Genomic DNA, 21,426 nt, shown 5'->3' on the forward strand with positions numbered 1-21,426 from the left:
GCTCAGCCCTCCCAGTGATGGGGCAGTGGAATTTCCAGGGCTTTTTCATGAAGTAGCTGAGGAGTGGAAGGGCATTAGCTCACCCCTGAGACAGGGAGTGGGGTGTAACTCCTCACCTCATGTTACAGGACAGCTTTTAAACATTGCATTACCAAAAGCCTCACCAAATAAAACCACACCAGACAGTCAGCAAGAGATCTTGGCTCCATCCCCAAAGCGGCAAAACATTTAACGTCCCCATCCTTCTGCCTCCCCCTTCACGGGTTACACTCAGCACAGGCTCCCCTCCGGATCGCACCCACCAAACAATTCTTCCTGTGAGATGTACTTCCCCCAGGGCTGGGAAGCAAAGGCTGCAAATGCTGTCTCCTCCGGCTGCTCTGCCAAGTTTCCAGAGGGAAGGAGACCAGAGGATGCCAACAGGGATGAATGAACAGAGCACAGGCTAAGGAGCCAGCCCTCCTTCGCCACGGGGCCTCCACAGAAGTGCCAGGTGATGAGCCTGGGAACAAGAAGGGACCATCTGATGGGAGCAGGTGAAGATGAGAACCAGGAGGTGAGCAGGAGCCCCCGGCTCACAGCAAACCAGCAAGAAGCAAAATCACTCCGGAGGCAGGAGGGAGGATTGCAGAAACAGCCTGCGGAGCTGCATGCTTGGAGCAAACGGAAAGGGCAAACGCTGGCCATCGGCTTGGAAGAAACCAAAAATCATCGAGTGCTGTTCCCAGCAGCTGCTTTAGCTACAAGAATAGAAAATTATTTCCGCTGCAGACACACACTACCCAGTGCCGCTGTGCTCGCCCCAGGTGTACGCTGGCCCTGGGAACTTCCATCCAACACCGGCTCTCGGGGAGGATGGGCTGTCATTTCCCAGAGGCAGGCACAGCTTTCAGCAGCTCACAGCCCTGCTCGGCTGCCAGGCGCTGAACGCCGCAGCTAGTCAGGGTGCCAGCTAGAGCCAATTATAACTCCACTGACCTGCCTTGGCATGAGCACGCACGGGAATGTGCTGGCTCCCGGCTGCCAAATGCTGGAAAGCTATAAATGGGAGACATTTGGAAAGAGAAAAAATCAAGGAGCCAACTTTTAACTAGGCTGAAGTGCATTGGACTGTACATGTTCTTTGTGGAGGGAGGGAAGATAATGATGAAGATCTTTGATGCGCTGCTGGAAAAATACTGGCTGTTTCTTCTACGGCCAGACATAGTCCTTATTTAATGGAAAGTGTTTCTTCTTCTCTCGAGTTCGATTATGGCAATTCACCATTTCTATACTTCTGCATATGGTGCTTAAGCTCATGGCTCTCAGTGCACTCTGGGCACAGATGAAAAAGTAGTCGGTGGTGCTTTGTAGCAGGAACCTCACTATAGGAAGCTGTGGGTTTTTTCTTGTCCTTGGTCACGCAAGGGCCTGCCTTTCATGATCCAGCTGTCTAAGAGCAAGATCCTGGTGATTTATTTTTGTGGCAGGCTGAAACCACGAAGTACATTGCACACGCAACTGCACAGAATTTTGCTGAACTCCATAAACCCCGGGAGAAAAAAGAAATCCCCAAAGTGTTGAAATAAGATTCCTATTACAAAATAGCTATCGAAAGAGCCCTGTTTACAATCCCTGGACACACAGACATCCATCTCCCACAGCTGCAGCACTGCCAAGCTGCTTTAGGGCTTTTTCATCAGAGAGGCCGCCAGGACCAGGCACAACCCAGAGGAGGGGCGAAATCCAAGCGGTGCCTCAGCTTGCGTTCTCACCTCAAGGAGCCTTCTGCTGTTTGGGACACGTTATTCTGCACTCCTGCCCCTTGCCTTCCACATCTGAAGAATTAAGATAACACTTCACCTTTGTGAAAGTGTGCCCTGCCAAGAGCCCAGCTTAAAGAGCAGAGGAGGAGGAGGAAGAGGGCAAGTGGAAGAAGGCGAGCATGGGGCTTGCAGTACTGGAAGCAACACATGAAGCTCATTTTAATTTTTCAAGAGTCCAACTGCCTGAAACAGGCTGATGAGAACAATTCTTCTCTGTGACAGCTAATGTCTTCTGAGCCTGTTTTAGTGTAGTGTTTTATTTTAAAACTGCCTGAATTACTAAGATACTGACTTTTCTCTCCTTCTTGTCTTTGCTTGGTGGCTGCATGTACACAACAGGTGAAGAACCCCCTCCAGAAGGGTTAATCTGTCTTCCATATCAAGACGACATGCACAGACCGTTGCCTTTTGCCAATTTTCTCATAAAAGCGGGCACCACTTCAACAGCCTCTTTTTCTGTGTCTGTTACACACAAAGCTGTTGGCCAGAGGGCTGCAGGACTCTCTCCAAGATGACATCGCTCCAGGTGGGTCAAAGCTAAAAGTTTCCAGCTAAGAACCTGAAGGATTTGTTAAGCATATGGACAAACGAGAAGTCTGGGAAACACACTTGATGCACATGCAGAAACGAGTGGGGGAGAGAGCCAGAGCCATTTTTAAGGTTGCTTAAAATTCTCAATTTTTGTCTCTGAATCATACAGCAAGCACACTTACTCCAGCCTATATCACGTCTCAATCCCTCGGCTCAAAATTAAACCTCTGTGCAAAGGAGCAGCCATGCAGCATCACCCTCTCCTGCAGCCTTCAGCGTGGACAAGGACTGAAAGAAAGCTTTCTGACTACAAGGGGGAAAGCCCTGGGGTAACCTGTCCCGAAGAAGGGTACTCCTGAATGGCCATTTTATTTTTAAGGGCTTACAGCTGCCTGCCAGAGGAGTAGCTACTACTTCAGTGGCACGAATGGCAAAGCCTTCTCCACGGGGGTGGTTTGAGAGCCAGCTCCACCACAGCTTGCAAGCAGCTCACTTTGTGACCAGTGGGATCTGCTCCCAACTGCGAAAACACCAGCCTTGCTGTCCTGGATACAGAAAAAGACTGAAAAGAGCCAGGCAAAGACTCCTGTGAGAGCAGCGTGGGTGCAGCTGAGAGGCAGAGGAGGCTGAGGACATGGCGCAGGGCTCCTGCACAGGGAAAGCACATAGGTCTGATAATAGTGGGAAAGATGCAAAAGGATTGGCTTTGGGTGTGTATACATTTCAGGAGCTTAGTGAGACACCAGTGGCTATTGGTCACATGAAGACTTGAAATGACTACCATCGTGGCTGATGAGCTCATAATTACAGAGTGGGGAAAAAATGTTTCTTTTTGGGGGTTTCCATAAAAAACACAAAATACAAGCCAGTATCTGTTCTCTAACCCAGAGTGTCGCTCCTTACAGCCAATGGTTTCAAGAGGATCCTTCCAAGAGACTTGTTAGACTCCTCCTGAGTGATGTATCCAACATGATCCAACAGAGCCCTGCAGTCACTGGCCAGATCTTCCCCCACCGCCAGGGATGGGAGCATCTCTCAGGCACGCAGGACCCCAACCCTCTATCTCTGTCCGCCAGAGACAGCCGCTTACATACCTGGTTACTAACTTCTATGCCACCAACGTTTCCAGTGTACCTGACAGTCCCAATCAGTGTCCAGAATACAACTAGCTTCCTTGCAGGCATCAATCTTATTGCCTTCATTTCTTAAGAACAGCATCCATCTGCTCCCAATAGCTCACATCTGGCTTACTGAGTATTATGAAACAGCCTCAATCCTATTGAAGGAAATTATCCCCCCATCCAACAGATTCACGCAGAACTGAGTTCAGTATTTGTAGTTACAGATTTAAATACAAATCATACAGTTACCCGAAGTTTCAAACTTTAGAATTACAATTTCGTCTACAGTTTATTTTTTAATTCCTGAAAAGTCGCTCTTATGTAAATTGCCATGTGATGGAAAATGTTTATGGAGAAAGCAAGGAGGAGAGGCGACAGGAACCCAAGCAGAGAGGATCTATACTGCAAAAAGGGTCCTGTGCACTGCCCAGGTCCCTGAAGGCTTTTTCCTGCAATGAGCAGTGTAGAGGAGGCAGAAGTATTCCACAGTTTAAGTATTCCCTTCCCAATCTCACTTCCCGGCATGGTATGCTGAGCCTTCCTGTGATGGCGCCGGAGCAGGAAAGGGTATGACCTACACGTTTCCCAGGGGATGAGGGCCACCACTTCATCTGCTCAGAAATCTGGGCCAGGACCAGGAGGAAGCAGCCTGTGCCTCGTGCTGGGACACACAAGCTGAATTGCGGAATAAGCAACAGTCACCGGCCTTTAGAGAAGAGGTGACAGTCTCCTGCATGACCAGTGGATGCCCCATGGTGTGTTCAATGGAATGAAAATGAATTAGGCAGAAATAGGTTTTGCCACCCTTGGGGGCGAAAAGCAGAGTGGTGCTTGGAAAGGCTGCTACAGCGATGAGCTGTAAACCAGGACTTTTGTAGGAGAGGGCCAGTCTTCAATATCAATGACAGTCAAGGAGAAAAGCTCTCGAAGTTCACAGTATTCAGAAAAAACCTTGAGAACTCCTCACTGACAGCAGCACAGTCTGCAGCATTACTGCGACCAACATGGTGGCTTTTGACATTCCCCATTCCAGTACGGGGAACGTGGCTGGTCGGACATCTCTGCATCCAGACAGAGGCAGGGACAAGCACTGGGCAAACATCAGGCTTCACCCCTGTTTTGGCTGAGCTGGCGGTTTGTGTTTTGAGTGTCATTCCTGCTTGGCTGGGGAGGGAAGGACACTTTGCCCTCTGGTTGCAGTGGGAGCAGGCAAGCCAGTGAGGCTGTCAGTAGTAAGCGTGCATGTGTTTTATTTGGCCCTACTCCTAAAACAATTGTTTGGCCACAATGGAAGGTGACAAGCAATTCAGCTGTGGCCCCATAGGGAATACCAGGAGAAAATCCCCAAACGCTCACACAATTGTGTCTGGGCTGCTCTGAACTGCAGCATCACATCAGCCTGGGGGTCAGCCCCCACCAGTCCTCACTCCTCCCCCAAGGTGGTCTTCTCCTCTCTCCTACTTGGATCAAATGGCTTCCTTGTCCTTCTGCTTGGTCTTAGCAAGAAGGTCAATGACAGCAAAAGAGGGTGCACCAGCCTTCACCCAAATGTGGCCAGAACTGCTACTGAAAAAACAAAACCCTGCTCAGCTTCTGGCAGGAGCATTGAAAGTGCAGTCAGAATCATTGGGAACACAGATATTAATTTAACAAATATCTCTACCCAAGCATGCATGTACTGTGGTTGCTCAAGGCTGTAAGTATGAATAAATTTGGATGGATTTTCACTGGATAACATGAAAGACAGATTCTAGACACAGGGATCACCTGCGACTCAAGTTTCCAATTCTTCCTCCAACACACCAAAAAGATGACCAGAAGTGGGTCTGGGAAAAATATTTTTCCCTCTTACTATGTTTTCAGAAGCAGCAGAATCATTTTAGCCAATTAGTTATTTTGTGTGGGGGGGTTTTGAGTTGTGGGTTTTTTTTGTTGTTGTTTTTGGGGTTTTTTTTTGTTTTTTTTTTTTTTTTTCTTAATAACCAAAGGCATGAATAATTTCCAGCATGGAAAGTTTCTGCCTAAAGAGCTAAAATTGGCATAGAATCATCCAACACTCATATAATAAAGGCCTCCAGCAATGGCAACAGTCAGTGTTACCAAGCCTACCTAGAGCATTTTTTTCCACTGTGCTAAGAGGATCTGTTTCACTCCTTGCCTTTCAATCCAACTTCCACTGTACTGCACCACAAGTTTAAAATAAGGACACCAGGAAGCATGTGCGATAAGGGGGAAGGAAAGGAAAAACCACAATTTCATTCATTCTTTCAACAGAGCCAAAAAGGAGTGGTTACTTTTTTTTTTTTTTTTTTTTTTTTAAGAAAAAGCTGCAGGGAACAGGGAAGAGGGGAGATGTTTGCTTTAAACTGTCCCATCTGCACCATGATATCTCTCTATCTATCTATCTATCTCTTTCTCTCTCTCTCTATAAATATCACCTCTGACTCCAAAGGTGCTTCAGGGTGTTTTGCAGAGCCAGTTTGAGTCTCTGGCTTCAGCCAGCCTCCAGTGACGATGCTTTCCATCTAGGAGCATGCACAGCTCCAGCCAAGATGGAAGGGGAGGAAGAGAGGAGGGACAGCCCATGGGGAGCAAGGCAGCCCAGGGAAACAGCACAGCTGGAGGCACCAGTTCATCACATATAAACCCTAGAAGACTCTGCCCACCTTGCAGCCAACGACAGCGTGAGCTTGGCCACCACCTTGGAGCACCAGCAAAGACAAGATGCTGCAGAGAAGGAAGCGCTGAGCTCCATTTCCTCCCAGCCCTGGCTGCTGCCCAACAGCTGTTCCCTGTTTATTTACTTTAATATTTCCTTGGTTACACAAGCAGTTGCACACAGCTTAACCCCTGCCTGCACCAGCAGCTGCCCATGCCACCCTCCCTTACCTTGCCCAGCACGACACTGTGGGACAGCAGCACGGGGCAGGGTAAGGACACCCAGGGTCTTGCCAAAGCCAGGGTCTCGCTTGCTGGCCAGGTCTTACTCAGCATGGTCACCCTCATGGCCACATCCCCAGCTCTGCAGAAGGTGCCCTGTCAGGCAGGGGACGTGCCACCATCAACATGAGCAGCCATCTCACACAATCCCAGGCTCCGCAGGCTGACCCGGAGCCAGCTGACCAGCTGAACCTGGGAAAGCCATCTGGATTCCCATGGGCTTGATTCGCTGGGCAGGCCCAGATGCTCTGTAATTTTAGCAGCATATTTGCGTCTGGATGCAGCGATTTCAGGAAAGGCGTCCTCATTCCTGGGCAAGCACAGCACCCTTTGAAATCAAGCATATAGTGATGCTCAACTTCACGTGAGTGGGTCACTGGAGGCAGAGCGTGCCCAGCTCCTCTCCCAGTCCCATGCACAGGCCAGGAGGAACGTTCCAGTGACTTTTTTGGCAGCTGCTGCTGGTCCATAGATCATTTCACACATTTTCCTTTCTCATCTGCACAGGGCCTGTTCCAGAAGCTCAGTTTGTGTTTTGGCTCATAAAGCTCAGCCAGACCCCTTGGCTCATCTCCACCAAGGAGGGGGTGGAAAACACACTTTGCCTGCTCGCCCAGAACACCAGCTTCAGTTTTCTGCAACCCAGCCTGTCTCAATTGCCTTTCCAGCCTCCTCCCTCCCTCCCGGCTCCATTTTCCTCCCGGCTGCCCCCCACATGAGAAGGGAATTGCTAAAGCAGCTGCTGTCAGCTGCACTCCAGGCTGGCACTGCTCTGCACCGGGCAGCGGGCGCTTCCCCAGCCCCTACTCCCTGAAGCACCAGACAACGAGGCACTGACTGAGGGAATCGGCACTTTTCAGCAGCAGTCCTGTTTTCTGTGGTAGCAGCTGGGAAAGGCATGGGATTAGCTCCACGGGAATGGAATTTGGGCCAAACTTTAACAAAATCCCTCCCCCAAAGCAAAAAAAACAAAAACAAAAACAAAAACAAAAAAACCCAACCAAGCAAAAAACAAAAAACAGAAACCCCAACCACTTTTGCAGATTTCTGTTGCAGGAATTTAAACACACCTACGCAGCCCTCCAGGCATTTAGACCAGAGAGTGACAGCAGAACTTTAACCCTGGGAGATGCAGAAGACCCAGGGTGTCCCCACTGACGCACAAGAGGCACCAGAGCGAAGTGTCCAGCTTTTGAGGTTGCTCTGTTCTTGGTTTCTTAAAGATGTCCAAAATTGCATTTAAGTTTCCTCAAATCAAAACATTTTCTGGTAGATTACAAAAGGCATGCTTAGCAGAAGGCAGAAACCATGCTTCTCAGCTGACCACAGCTTTCAACCCTCCAAAGTCAAAACCCCAAAGACTGGCAAAATGCTTACCTGCAGGTCAAAGAACTTGCTGTACCGTCGGTAGATGACTTCTGTGGACCCATTGGACCAGGTGACTTTGATAATGTACACCTGTAGGGAACAGAGGAAGAAATTAGAGAGGAGTGACCCAACAACTCGTACCACAACTCAAACACTGCTAAAGCTGCCAATGCAGCCCCCACAGCTGGGCATCAACCAGCGAAGTTTATGGGACCACTTAAAGTCATTTCAGCAGTACTAGAAAATATGTAAGATTACATTATTAAACTGCACTGCTGCAACTTAACTGTATACTAAATGCTTACTGATAGCTGTGAACTATGACAGCACCCTATCCCTAAATAGGGGCATGTATCGAACGAGAAAGGGCACTTCTATGTGAAAACACAGTTAAAGTCTCTCCAGACATATTACAAGTTAATAACTATGCTGTGGCCATCCCACCTACGTCTACAGCATCAAGTTTGACGTCGAGATCCAAAAAGTGCAGCCCGCAGCATGGCACCACGCATCATCACCAGCCTGGGTCCTGGGGCTTGGGCTTGCAAGAGTTCAAACCCACAAGGTTTGAAACTCTTCTGTTCTCCCATAAGCAGCTTTGAGGTTTTGTTTACTCAGACTCACTGGGCTGCAAATTATCCTCCTGTTCCTTGAAATGCTACACAATCAGTCCTAGTAATTGCAGGTTATTCACAGATCATGTGACCAGGCTTTTACTGAAAAAACACCTACCCAGCCCAGTTTTTTTTTTATTTTTATATGAAACACAACAAGCAAATAACAGAATTGGGCAACTACTTATCTAATGTCCTTACTTGTTGTTCACTGAAACCAAAGATGACCCTTGACAAGATGCCAGCGTAACACTCAAGTGATGCAAACCTCAGTCTTCACTAATTGATAACAGATTGACTAAGCAGAACAATGGCATGTTCATTTTTTCTTCTAACTCTCATGTAATGCTTATTTCCACCACAAATTCAGGTATCAATTCACTGAAGCAGGAACAAAACATTCAGAAGCTCAGGTGAACGGACCTGCTAGAACTCAAATTAATGTAACAAAGCATGAAGGCTATTAGGATGCTGATATTTTGGTATTTAAAACAGAACCCCTTAAGAGTTTCACAAGGTTTCCCACAGAGACGGACGTTTTTCCAGATGCTGGAATGTGACCAAGATCCCAGCCCAATATCGAAACTCAAACACCAGGAGACTCAAATGGATAGCACAACACTAAATCAAACCTACACAAATGCCGCACTAAAAATCTGATCAAAAACTTACTCCGCTGCTTAGAAGGCTGATGCAGCATGACCTACCAAGGTGAGGAGACTCTTGAGGAACCACAGACTCTTCACAGCAGAATCACTTCTAAATTAAGACAGAAAAAGAACCAGCAAGATGAAGCAAGTTCTTACTGCTAAAATAAAGAACTTCAATACTTTCAACACAGCAGTTCAATGACCACTTTTCTTACACCAGATGATCAGCCCAAACACAGCTGCGACGGCTCTGCTGACTTGCCATGAGCTGGCCAGGTGTCACAGGCACCACCACCCTCTCCCAGACAAAAACTGAATCTCTTTGCATTGCCTCACAGGCCTTATTCAGCTAACCACAGTCCTCTCCTTTCATTCATGAATTCTTTTTCTGAACTGAAAGACCTGCATTTTCTCCATATTAACACATGGAACATAGAGGGCTCCTGCAGGACAGCATCTGGAGCAGCTGTGGAGACCTGGACGGACCATGATTTGCTGCAAGGGAGGCCCAGACACTATGCTTACTTAGCACCAAACGTGGCTTGGCAAGAACACGCTTCTAGACCTCAACAGGACAGGGACAACTTGTCTGCCCACAGTTTGCAATGAAAACTGATAAAGTTGCGTGATGTAACCTCTGAAGTATCTGATAGCATCCATACAGTCACCACCATACCATCAGCAAACTAAGCGTTAACTTGACGCTAAGTAAGCATCCAAGCTGCCTTTACCCTCACCCCAGGAGTTGCTGGCAGGCCAGCATGAGCTCATTTTGGTTGGAAGCTCAGCTGATATCCCAGCTTTCTTACCAGTCTACAGCACTTTATGGGGTTATATCACTGCTGGCTGCCTGCCTGGAGAAAGCCTTCCACTGGGGCAGGAGGAAGAGCCAACTTTTCTTCATTGTTTATTCCTATTCTGCCTTTATTTGGAGTCAACAGCTTATTAGACTGGGATTTTAATCAGGATGTGGATTTGTTCAAGCCAAAATGAATTCAAAGCTCTTAAGGGTAATAAAGCTATGAGATTTGAGGGCACACCACACTTTATTATACCCTTTGCAACTGAGGGAAAGAACATTTCTCCCAACTGATGAGCTCACTCATATTTTGCTGAAACGCAGATCTCCCAGGAGTCTCCCAGGAGTAACCATTTCTTACGCATCCCATTTGAACAGCAGAAAGGTCTCTGGGAATATCTCCCCACCTATCTGTGGAAGGCAGAAAAGATGGGGAAGCCCACAGTTACGGGAGCTCCTCTTTATGTATAATAAAACACTCTCTCAGTAAAGCTGGCTTCCTCTCTCCTTGTGAATATCCCTTGCCCTTCACTGATGGCCCCATCCCACCAAGGTGTTTTGTTGGCCAAAACCAACACAGATCTTGGTCTCTGCCAATACCTAATTCAGTCTCTGCTGTCCTAGGGATAAAAAAGACACCAGAAAACATAACATAGGTGCTGTCCTTAACTAACAACAAAAGTGCAAATTTTGAAAGGTATGAACAGTGCAGTCAGCCACCCAGCAATGGTTTTCACAGGGACTGGAGATGTTGAGGCACCAAGCTCCCACAGGCACCCACCCATCCCTTTCTCAGGTGCTTTTAGAAGACACTTTCAATGATGGAGACAGTTTTGAAAACACTGAAATTGGCCTGGAGTTTCCCCTCCTGGCCTGGCACTGCACCACGTCCCATCAGGAGCAGCCACCATGAAGTAGCAGCTCAGACAACACCAATTTTGTCCTGTTAGAAGCCATCCCATCACCCGCTTCCACAACCCTCCGTCCCGCAGAGGCTGCTCCAAGCACAGCTTTTTTCCCAGCCTGGCTGTGTGGGTGAGGGCATGTGGAAGCAGTTATTTCATGGGTCTTCTCCAGCTCCGATTTCTACAGTCCTTCAAAGAAGTAAGGGAAACTACCAGCAGGCCTTTTCCATGGAAAGAGTGAGGGGATCTCTCGGGGCTGCAGCTGGCACTGCCTCGGGGATGTGCACCCACGGGGAACACCGCTGGGAAACGGGGGGCCACTGCTCAGATCCCGCTCCACCGTTTCCTCGAGGAGCGGGGAGAGCTGAGCAGATGGCAGGGAGGCGGCGGGCAGCCAGATTCAGGAGAGGGGCTCTGCAACCCCATCACGTGGGCTGGGCCCCTGGCCAAAACCAACAGGCAGAGCTATCTAAATATTTACAGCCCTTCCCAGGCCAGCGGCGGGGTCTGCACCATGGAGGGAACTAGCTGACTCGGTGAAACCCGGGAACAAGCAGCTCCCCTCCCTCTGGAAAGGATGCCTTACCCTGCCCCACTCCCAACCCCGAGAGCCTCCATCCCTTGCTCCGCTCCAGCCTACATTGCTGCACACGTGTCACGTCAAACCCCACAGCTAGGTCTGATGCCTGAAGGCAACAGGCCAAGCTGAGCTTTGGAAGAGGCAGAAATCACCGGGGCTGAGCCCTCCTTAGCTTCCTTTCAGCCACAAGTCAGGCTGAATATTCATGCTCATGCTTCTGAAATCCTTGAGACGTGGCTCACAGCATTTGTCCTACTAAAGCAAGGTGAGAGGAGAGATACGGAGCTTTCAGGGTCACTCAAATACACTCAGAATCCTGCTTACAGGATTAAAAGAGCCCCGTGCATGCACTCTCAGCCCCACTTCCATCACTCCTCTCACCGCCACCAGCTCTCCTGCCTTCATGCCGTGAAACTGCAGTTCCACACTGCAGCAAGCCCATGTTATGGAGCAAGAGGAGTTCCTGGTGGGACAGCCTTGTCAGAGCCTCAGCAAAGATCAAAGCAAGGAAACAAGACCTGTCCTCCACTCCTGGCGGGGTACAGAAGCCACAGGGAGTTTTGGAGGTGCAGCTGGCTCTTGCTTAGTGACAGAGGAGAGGAGCACTTCACATTAACGCCGAACACTCTCCATGCTCCCCGTCCCTGGCAGGGCAGAAACAGATCAGATCCTTTACAGAAAACTGAAATCTGGAGATGCGAATGGCTGAATTCCTACAGACATCATTGGGATTTGGCTGCCAAATTTGCTGGGCTTCCCAAATTCTCCCATTACTTACAAGTAATTGGTCACATACCAACTACTCAAAAATTACCAATGAAGAAGTTTACCATTAGGACCACCACTGCACAAGATTCTCCTTGGTCATATTAGAAACCAAGTGCTCTGAACAGAAATATAAAGGTGGAAAAAAGGCCCATGGGATACTGCAGCCAGCCCAGCCGGGCATCACGAGGTCAGTCCCCGTGGCATCTCTCTGGCACGTCCCTCTGCCTGCTGCTGCTCTCTCCTGCCCAGCATCTCTGGAGAGGCAGCTCAGAGGGAGAACGGCCCAGTGGAAAGTGGGGCTGTAAACCTTCGTAAGGGAACTGTCAAAAAATGACAGGTTGCTAAAAGAAATGCAAATGGCACCAGGCCAACCATAACAGAGCTGTCAACGAGAGCTGCCAGTCAGCTCGCATGGCAACAAGGGCTCTGCAGCCCCGGGGGAAACACGCTGGCAACTCATAGTGGGCGAATGCAGGAGGGAGATCCAGGACATCCCACCTTGGGCAGGATGGCACCCCGAGCAAGGAGCGAGCTCCAGCATCAGGCATCACCAGAAGAGCAGGGAGGCTGAAGAAGCCAGCTCAGACACACATCCAGAGCAGTCGGAGTCGTAGGGACTAGAGCACGAGAACAGAAGGGACAAGAAGCCAGCACAAATTATTTCAATCTGAAAGGGCAGCCAGAAAGATTATTTTTTTTTTTCTCCTCCTGAAGAAACAAAGCAGCAAGTACAAGCCCTGGGAGCTGTCAGACCCCAGAAGTATTTTTCCAGGGACTGATAAAGAGCCTCAGTGCTGCAGATAACAATGGCTCCTGGTGACTTTCACTGCCCAAAGGGACCGAGGACTCTGGAGTCCTTCACAAGCCCTCGGTCTTGCACCTTCCCCAGCATGTCCCTTACAACAATGTGGCTAGAGAGAGGAGATGATTCAAGCAGCTGACTTGAGGCAATGGAATTAAGAACAGATACTAAAAAAAAAATAAAAATAACGGAAACAGTTTCCCGTTCTTGAAACATGAGGCTGTGTGACCTCCTAGAAGAATCACTTCTGGACTCCTTGCATAAACACACTACGGACATGCACAAAACACAACCTGGGAAGCAGCCTGGACTGCTTAAATTTGGGTAGGAAAACGGCAGACTGAAGTTGCAGGAAAAACTAGAGCTACAGTTTCTGCCTCTCTCCTCACATAGGAGTTTTTCCAAGGAGACTTGCAAGGCATCCTGGCTGGGGGCGGCCACAGAATGTAAGGATTTGGGGAGAGAGCAGCTTCTGGCTGGCCTGAGAGCGCTCTGCCTAGCACCCAGCACATGGCTGAACGGGGCAGCAAGTCCTGCCCGAGCTCAGCACCACTCAGCTAGGCCAGCTCAAGCCCAGGAGCAGCGCACCGCTACTGACACAGCCCTGCGACCCACCAACCCGCCAGCAGCCCTCCCTGGCACAGCACAGCCCTCCCTGGGTGGCTTTACAGCAATCCCTGAGCTCCCCCAGCCCCGAAGCATCCCCGCACCCAGACCCTCCCGCTTCCACGCCAGCCACACCAGAGGCAGGGTGGAAAGCAACGTCACGGTCACTTGGAAAGACTCCTCCACGGGGCTGCAGGGACACGCAGCTCTGCCCACCCGCCACCAACAGGCATCAGCGGAGGTCCCCAGCCACTCAGCAGAGTTCCTACAGCAAAGCCAGACATAACAGCCTCCAGCAGAGGCAGAGCTGTCTGCAGAGCTGTTTCCTATGGGTTTGAGCCTGTGTGGTCTCAGGTCCAGGGAGACCATGTACAATAAACCTCTCTGTGGAAAACTCCGCATATTTAAAGCATCTTTCACCAGTAAAGGGGAAAAAGCATCAGTCTGTCTATTCCACTCACACTCCCCCACACTCCGAAACACAGGGAAGCGATGCAAGAGCCTTGCACCCTGCCTTCAGCCACCATCGCGAGAAAGGAGCACTGAGAAATTCAAAGGGGCAGAGAAACTGAAGCAGCTGAGGAATCAAGCCAAACCAGAGAGGGGTTTAATATAGAAAAGGGAGTGGGAAATTGTAAGAGGAAAAGAAAAAAAAGGAGGGAGGTGGCTGGAAACAAAGAAAGTTCTTGGCGGTGAGCTGCTGTGCTTGGCCCTTCTCCATCAGCCTTTGCTGCTGCAGGCGTGCAGGGCTGGGGAGGGGAGTGTGGGGGCTCTTGCGCTGGGGGATGCTGAAGCTCAGAGTGGGAGAGGGACAGCCAGCCCCCAACTCAGTCCCCAGACCCTCGTCACCCTCTCACTCCTGCTCTGTGGCCAGGGAGAGCTGGGAGAAGGGTTGTGTTGGTTAGATAGCACTGGGAAAGGCACCAAGAAGCAATCCCAGTGGTAACTGGAGGGCATCGGGGGTGCTGCCGTGGTGCCTCTGGTCTAGCAGAGGAGAGAGGCAGAAGCAAGGAGTCAGAGCTGCAGGGAGGAGCTGGGTAACAGGGATGCAGGCAGCACGAGGAGGCATATCCTCATGGCCATGGCAAATAACCAAAGTCAACCTGCCCATGCACCCAGGACTACAAAGCAGCCACCCCCCCTTGCTCTGATTCATCCCTTCGACTGTACCCTCCCTAAAACCCCAGTGAGTGACAGTTCTTGTACAGCTTGCCAGGGCACAGCATTGCCTGAGCACACAGCCAAAGCTGCTGGGATGAAGCACACACATGCAGGGTCACACCAAGCACAGGGACCTCAAGGACAACCCACTGAGCCCCACTCAGCTGCAGCACAGACCCCTCACCCATACAACAGACATACCCACTTGCTTGCTCTGAGTCACACTGAAGGTCAAACATATGGATTCATTTGTTTCCTATTTCCCACTGCTATGTGAAACGACCGGAAGATACAGATACTCTCCAGAGCAAAGCTGTGAGGGACCAAGGTCACCAGACCTCTGAGCAGGCAGAGGCGATGGATGGCCTTGGTGCCGAAGTTCACTGCTGGAATTGTGCACAAGCACCAGCTTTACACACAGAGCTGCATCAACCTCAGTGGCCGTGTGCCAGGCAGGATTTGGCCCTTCCACTAAACTGCAACATTCAAAGTTTTCAACAGCCTTAAGTGACATGACTAAGGGAGAAAAACAAGGGAGAGTTTGCATTTGGGTCTTGGTTTTCATCCACAAACCCACCAGCACTCCCTTAAGCCCCAACTCTCTTGAGAGGTGAGGGGGAAGGAAGGGTTGCTTGGCTCCGTAATGCTGTGCAGCAGAGCAGGGCCAGGCATGAGGACAGGTCCAAATTTGTACCAGCTATGGGCTCCAAACACCCTGCCTGTGGCCTGCCTTGAGCAGGAGAGCATCAGCCAGCTGACAGAAAATGGGATGAGATACAGCAGAACCACAGGATACAGCAGCAAAACACCACTAAGGATGCTGAGAAAGCCCTCAAACCTCTTGAGGCCACTGATGCTCAGAAACCCCTCACCATGGCAGAGACTCCAGCTTCCTGGGTTCAGCCTTGCCTCGTATATTCTGGTTTTGCTTTTGCTCTCTTGCATTCCTAGTTTAGTTACCAGCCCCTGGATGGATTTCACACTATTCATTTTAACCTCCTGCTCCCTCCATCTAAATGCACCCAGCTCCTTTGGTTTCTCACAGGACATTCCCAAAATACCAGAGGCATGGTCACACTCCCCAGAGAGCATGGCACAGGGGGAAGTCACCCCTCAACATCATTTTTAAGTCAAGCAACCGGTATGATTCAGAACAGCAGAAATAACACAGCTGTATGCAGTGATTCTGCAGCTGGTCCCCACAGAGTTTTGCTCCAGCTGGGCAAGTCAGGACCAGGGCACCATGACATGCAGGTCCATGGGATACACATTCTTCAGGAGGCATCATCTTCTCTATGCAGTCTTCAGATACTGAAAAATGACTGAATCTGTAGATCAGCAGCCCTCCCCCTCTTGCCATCCGAGCACTCTGCTCCAAATGCTCCATAATCAACTCCAGATAAGCAATGGGATTAGGTTGGACAATGAATGAAACAATTAATGGCCTCGCCACTACAAGGAACAGGAGCAGATAAGACCCCTACCATCCCATCACAAATTCCACATCAAAAATATAACACACTTACTTTGTGAATGTGGTTTTCATCGAACTCATTTTAAAATATCTATAGATGCTATCATCTAGGCACTAGAGTCCAACACGTACTGTTAATTACTTTTGCAAGGCAGCTCGCAAATGAGGTGGTTCAATACACATGGGTATTCATCTTGTTTAAAGTTTCCAATCTTGTGAACTGAGCTTGCAAAACAAATGTATGCTGCACACTTTTTTTTAAATTTCCCTTTTTCAAAGTGATATGTGTGTTCATGGAGGCTGGGAAAGGAAGTCCTGCAAGATCATAGTCCATATTTTCCAACAAACTCACACAACCAAACAGCATGCTGCTCTCTCTTTCCTGTCGAATGTATATGTATAATTTTGGTTTGCATTGGAGCAACCATTTAAAACTATATGAACTATGGAAGTGTTCTTGGTGGATGGGATGGTAGAAATGACGATGCAATTCAATGACATTTGTTATTAACACATAGAACAAAACACACAAATTGCAGCTGTCTTAAAAGGAAAAGTCCTGAAATTGCTTAAGGGCAAAAAAACAACCAAAATCTAGATTTAGTAGGGAAAAGCTTTATTTTGGGGACTTCTACTAGAGAATAACAAACACAAAACTATAAAAAGATCTCGTGTGAAGTCCTTTAAAGGAAAATCTAGTCCATTTCAACTCTGGCTTTGTTTTGGGTCTTTTCTGAATAAACATTCATCTATCAGAACTTGAGACTTGGCCAGACCATAGAAATGACAGTCTGCTACTCCGTCGCCCAAAATGACTATTTTTAAACTTTGCTCTTGGACTTTGCCTTTTCAGATTTGCAATGTGGCCCTCAAGCCCTCACCAGCAGCATCCCTAAGGGGCATGAGCTATAATAACTTAACATAGGAAATGTCATGGGAAATGTCACTGCAGGGTGACCCTCCAGCCACTGGCTGAAGGATGGGAGTCCCCTTCTTCACTTGAACAGTAAGCTGCTGAGATCCTGAGCTTGGTTTTTCCTCTTTCAACGGGATCAGAGCAGAGCATCCTGCAACAAACACCTGAAAAAAATACTTTCTCGCTGCCCCTTCCAGGTACTGCCCATGAAAAAAAAGCTTAAAAACACAAGCAGCACAAGTGCAGTTGAAGCAGCCGAGGTTAGCAGCCTGGGAGAAGAGGTGCCACTGCAATACAATGTGATATGGTTTCACAGCAAATTCGAGGCCCCTACCACTCGGATCAAGAAGCTCGGTTACCCATCCCGTCTCAGCCCTTCCACATGTGTGAGTGGAGTTGATCTGACCAGAACAGGAGCAGACGTGTCAGCCTCGCACCATGTCAACACCCCGGTAGCAAGAGCCTTCCAGAAGCACGAGGCTGACCACCAGCAGAAAAGCATGCAAGAGGGAGAGCACCCCCTGCTAACCGCAATTTAAACCCTGGCTAGCCGTGCTCACTGCAGCACCCACCAAAAGGTTTAACACCTCACCAAGAAGGAGAGCAGCCAAGAGGCCTTTCCCTTTTCCCCTATCCCCCAAACGCCTCTAAACAAGCCTGAGCTTCCTTTGAATAACCCACCCAGCTCCTCCTGCCCTCAGGGCCAGGTACTGGGCTGTCACCAGAATAAGGAGGATGGACAGGAGACAGGACAAGCACACCGATGCCCTGGTGTATCCTTCCAGGGGAGCATGGCCATCAGACATGCTGTGAGAATCAGTGAGACAGCAGCATACCAGACTGATGCTCCCTTGAACTGGGATTTGAGCCAGTGCCGTTCAGGGGTACCCATGTGCTCAAGGGCATGGGGCTGCGTTGGGGTCCCCAGTTAAATCACCACACTCAGCTCAGCATGGATTCAAGCTGGCACCTGGCTACCCAAACCCTTCCCAGCACCTTGCTGGGTCCTTACCCAGCCTGAGCCCACAATTTAGAGGAATATTGTGTCTCCTGCTTCAAACCAGAGATCCAAAAAAGCACAACTTTTTGTCTTGGGTAACACAACTCTTTTTGTGCAAGGTGATGGGCAAACCATACTGGCCTGAATAGAGCTGGCCTTTCCTACAGCCCCTCCCCAGCATGGGCATCGAAATACGGACTTTGAAACAATGGTTTGATCTCACTTCTCTGGGAAACTGGAATTCACGACATTCTGCTGTTGCCTCTCTGCAACCAAAACAACTGCACCTTTGTCCGGCAAAGAAAAGCCTCTCGCCACTGCAGAGGGGAGGCCAAGCCCCAGCAGTACGGGTCACTTGCCGGTCAAACCAGTGCAGAGGCAATGGGAGGAAAAGCTGGCATGCTCCTCCAGCCTCCCCATGGACAGTGAGCGGCTGCCTCAGGGGATGGAGGAGAGCACATTTATGCTCAGCAATGAGAAAGCAGAGAGCAAAGGTTTAACACGTACATTTTGTGATTGACTCGGATTTGCAGCATGCCAGCAGATACAGTCTAAAGTAAGATGACTCAGCCACAATCCGCTGCCCCTCCTCTCCCTCTTTGCAGGAGGAGGGAGAAAAAAAAAAAAAAAAAAAAAAAAAAAAAAAAAAAAAAAAAGGAGGTTGATTTGATTCCATATAATTAACTGGCTTTGTGAATCTGCCTAGTCCCTAGCTCTCAAACAAGGCGAGTGTTCCCATTCATTCCAGCGCTGCCCCGGGGAGGCTGCTACCTGCAAGCTGCCTGCCCCTGCCTGGGCTCAGCCCCACCAGCTCGCCCTGCCGGGTTTCGGTCCAAGAGAAGTACAGGGAAAGGTTAGAGGCAGAGGACTCGAGCCACCGGCTGCAGAGGGAGCAGGCGGCCGGGCTGCACAACTGGATGTCATGAGCTGTGTGCAGCCACCTTCTCCCACCGCCCCGCGAGCTTCCGCTCCGGTGCCCCCAGCCAGCTGCCTTGCCGTACGTCTCTCTTTTTAGAAAATACCTCTCTCCCAGTTTTTCAGCCTCACCAGGATTATTTATGCTATGCCCAACTCCACCCACCTCATCCCTGCGGGTGGATGGTGAGCAGGGACAGTGCCCAAAACAGATTGTGTCCAGCACTTGAGGTGCATGCCCCAGCCATGGGAACACAGGTCCTGAGGGGTTTGCAGAGCCCCCAGCCCCAGCAAGGGAACGAGAAGGCCCAAAGGAAGAGCGGAGGAGCAGCCGCAGGCGACCCTGTCAGAGCCCCGTTACAGGACCTGACAGCAGTGCCACAGATCCGCCAAGACAAACAGAAGTGTACGCAGCTCAGCAAACTTCTTCACGTACACACTCCTCCAGATCGGATGCGTAACCCAGCTACGATGAGTAGGTCTGGGATGGAGAAGGCAGGAAGGGGGGGCATGCCTGGAGCTGGGGCCAGGCTCAGCCAGGCCAGATAAAGCCACAGGCAGGGCAGGAGAGGAAGAAGGGGTGATAAGGGGTTGGGCGGCAGCAGCCACATCACATCCCTGGATGCAAGGAGAGGTTGACAGTCCCCTTTACCCTCCCCTCCATCCTGGCTAGAGCTGGCAAGCCTTCTGCTTTCCTCCGACTATTGCTCACTGCCACAAACCAGCCAGCGTGACCCGGAGAAGACCCCAATCTCCCAAAAGCTCAGGGAGCCTGGCTCCACTAACACGACACACTCCAGCCGGAGCGAACACCGTATCCTCACAATCCAAACACACCACAGTGTGTCACTGGGTCACCCCTGTCTAAGGCAAACTGAGCAGGAAGAACATTTTAGTCTTTGTTTTATGGTTGTTGCCAGGATTCACCCACAAGGTCTCCATGGATGCCTGGAAACATACCAAAGTTTAAATAATGAAAAAAAAAAATAAAAAAATCCAACCCCTTCTAAAACAGCCAAACGCACAACAGTTTGGAAGATGCCCTGGAGCGTGATACAGGAAGGCGCTCCCTGGGCTGCTCGTGCAGACGGGGTGCAGGGGACACCAGGGAACACCTCGCAGGGCTGGCGGCACGGTCCCAGGAGCAGAAGGAAGAAGCCGGGTGGTCCCTTACCCCGGGACTCTGCAGCCAACAGGTTTCCGAGCCCCCCTGCCAAACGCTGCTCCCTCACTAAAGCCGAGGCACTCCTCGGCGATGCCCCGGAGACGCCCCCTCCTCCCGGGTGGGTGCTGCCCTCGGAGTCCCTCCAGCAAAATCCCGCCCGCAACTATTCACGGGCACCTCCCGGCGCTTCCCCCCGCCGGGCCCGCACAGGGGCACCACCGGCGCTGCTCCCCCCCACCCCCACGCGTGGCGATGTCCCTGCCCGCCTCCCCCGGTAACAGGGCTCTGGGGGGGGGAAGAGGCAGCGCGTCCTCCCGCTGGTGGTGGTGGGGGGAGGGAGTCACCGGGTGACTCCCACGGGAGACGCCGGGGGTGGGAGCGGCAGACCCGGCAGCGCTGCCGCCTTCCTCCTCCTCTTTCCTCCCACCCCGGGGCCGCTGCCCGCCGCCGGGGCAGCCGTGGGGGAGCGGGGCCGCCCGCGGGCCGGGGGCTCCCGGCCTTTGTTCGCCCAGGGCCGGGCGCGGCGGAGCGAAGGGGAGCGGGTCGCCCCGAGCCGAGCCGAGCCGGGCCGAGCCGAGCCGGGCCGAGCCGAGCCGAGCCGAGCCGAGCCGAGCCACTCACATAGTGCTTGTTGGGGATGCGCCGCTTCTGCACGTCCAGCACCTTCACCTCCGCGATGCTCCGCCTGGGCATGCCTCCGCCTCGGCCCCTCGCAGCCCGGGGAGCGTCACTGGAGCCGGGACCGGAGCCTGCAGCGCCGCGCCGAGCCCAGCCGAGCCGAGCCGCCCGCCCGCTGCCGAGGGCGGGAGGCGGCCCCGGCCCGCCCCGGCCTATCCCGGCCGGCGGGGCGGCCCCACCGCCGCCTGCTTTAAAGGGGCGACCGGCGCCGCCCGCCCCACGCGTGTCCGCCCCACGCGCGGCTGGCGGCGGGGGGTGCGCGGCCCCGCGGATCCAACCCCCACCCCGGGGTGGAGCGGGGAGGACGACTGGACTGTGTCTGAGGGCAGAGTTTTTTTCAGAGGGTGCAGCTGGCTGTTTGCTCGTGGCGGGCTGGAGGGGGTCCGGGCTTGCCCACTTTGCCCGGCCTGGTGGGGCTGTGCGTGGGCTCCATCGCCAGGTTTTGGTTCTTCACCCTGCTCTTGTCCCGTAACAACGGCCCCGAGAGCGGTGCTGAGTTGGCCACAACCAACCACATCCCTACAGGATCCAGGAAATTAAATGAGCAGGAAAAAAAAAAAAAAAAAAAAAAAAAAGGAAAATTAAAAAAGAAAAAAAGTGGCTTTCTTGGTGGTTGGTACGGTCAGAT

General features: G+C 51.1%; 1 protein-coding gene across 4 annotated transcripts in view; it reads right to left on the reverse strand.

The window, feature by feature from the left end:
• SH3PXD2B (SH3 and PX domains 2B) overlaps positions 1-20,891 on the reverse strand; it is a 78,886-nt gene extending 57,995 nt beyond the window's left edge. For all 4 annotated transcript variants that reach the window (XM_033005563.2, XM_033005550.2, XM_033005557.2 and 1 more), the window contains exons 1-2: positions 20,742-20,891; positions 7,775-7,855 (exon numbers count right to left, since the gene is read on the reverse strand). In XM_033005563.2, coding sequence (XP_032861454.2) covers positions 7,775-7,855; positions 20,742-20,813 — 153 coding nt within the window. In that variant the 5' untranslated portion in view covers positions 20,814-20,891. The remainder of the gene's footprint in view (positions 1-7,774; positions 7,856-20,741) is intronic.
• Between the last annotated feature and the right edge of the window lie 535 nt (positions 20,892-21,426).

Source organism: Tyto alba, unplaced genomic scaffold (genome assembly GCF_018691265.1).
Source record: "Tyto alba isolate M040663 unplaced genomic scaffold, T.alba_DEE_v4.0 Super-Scaffold_17, whole genome shotgun sequence".
In the NCBI taxonomy this organism is placed as follows: Eukaryota; Metazoa; Chordata; class Aves; order Strigiformes; family Tytonidae; genus Tyto; species Tyto alba.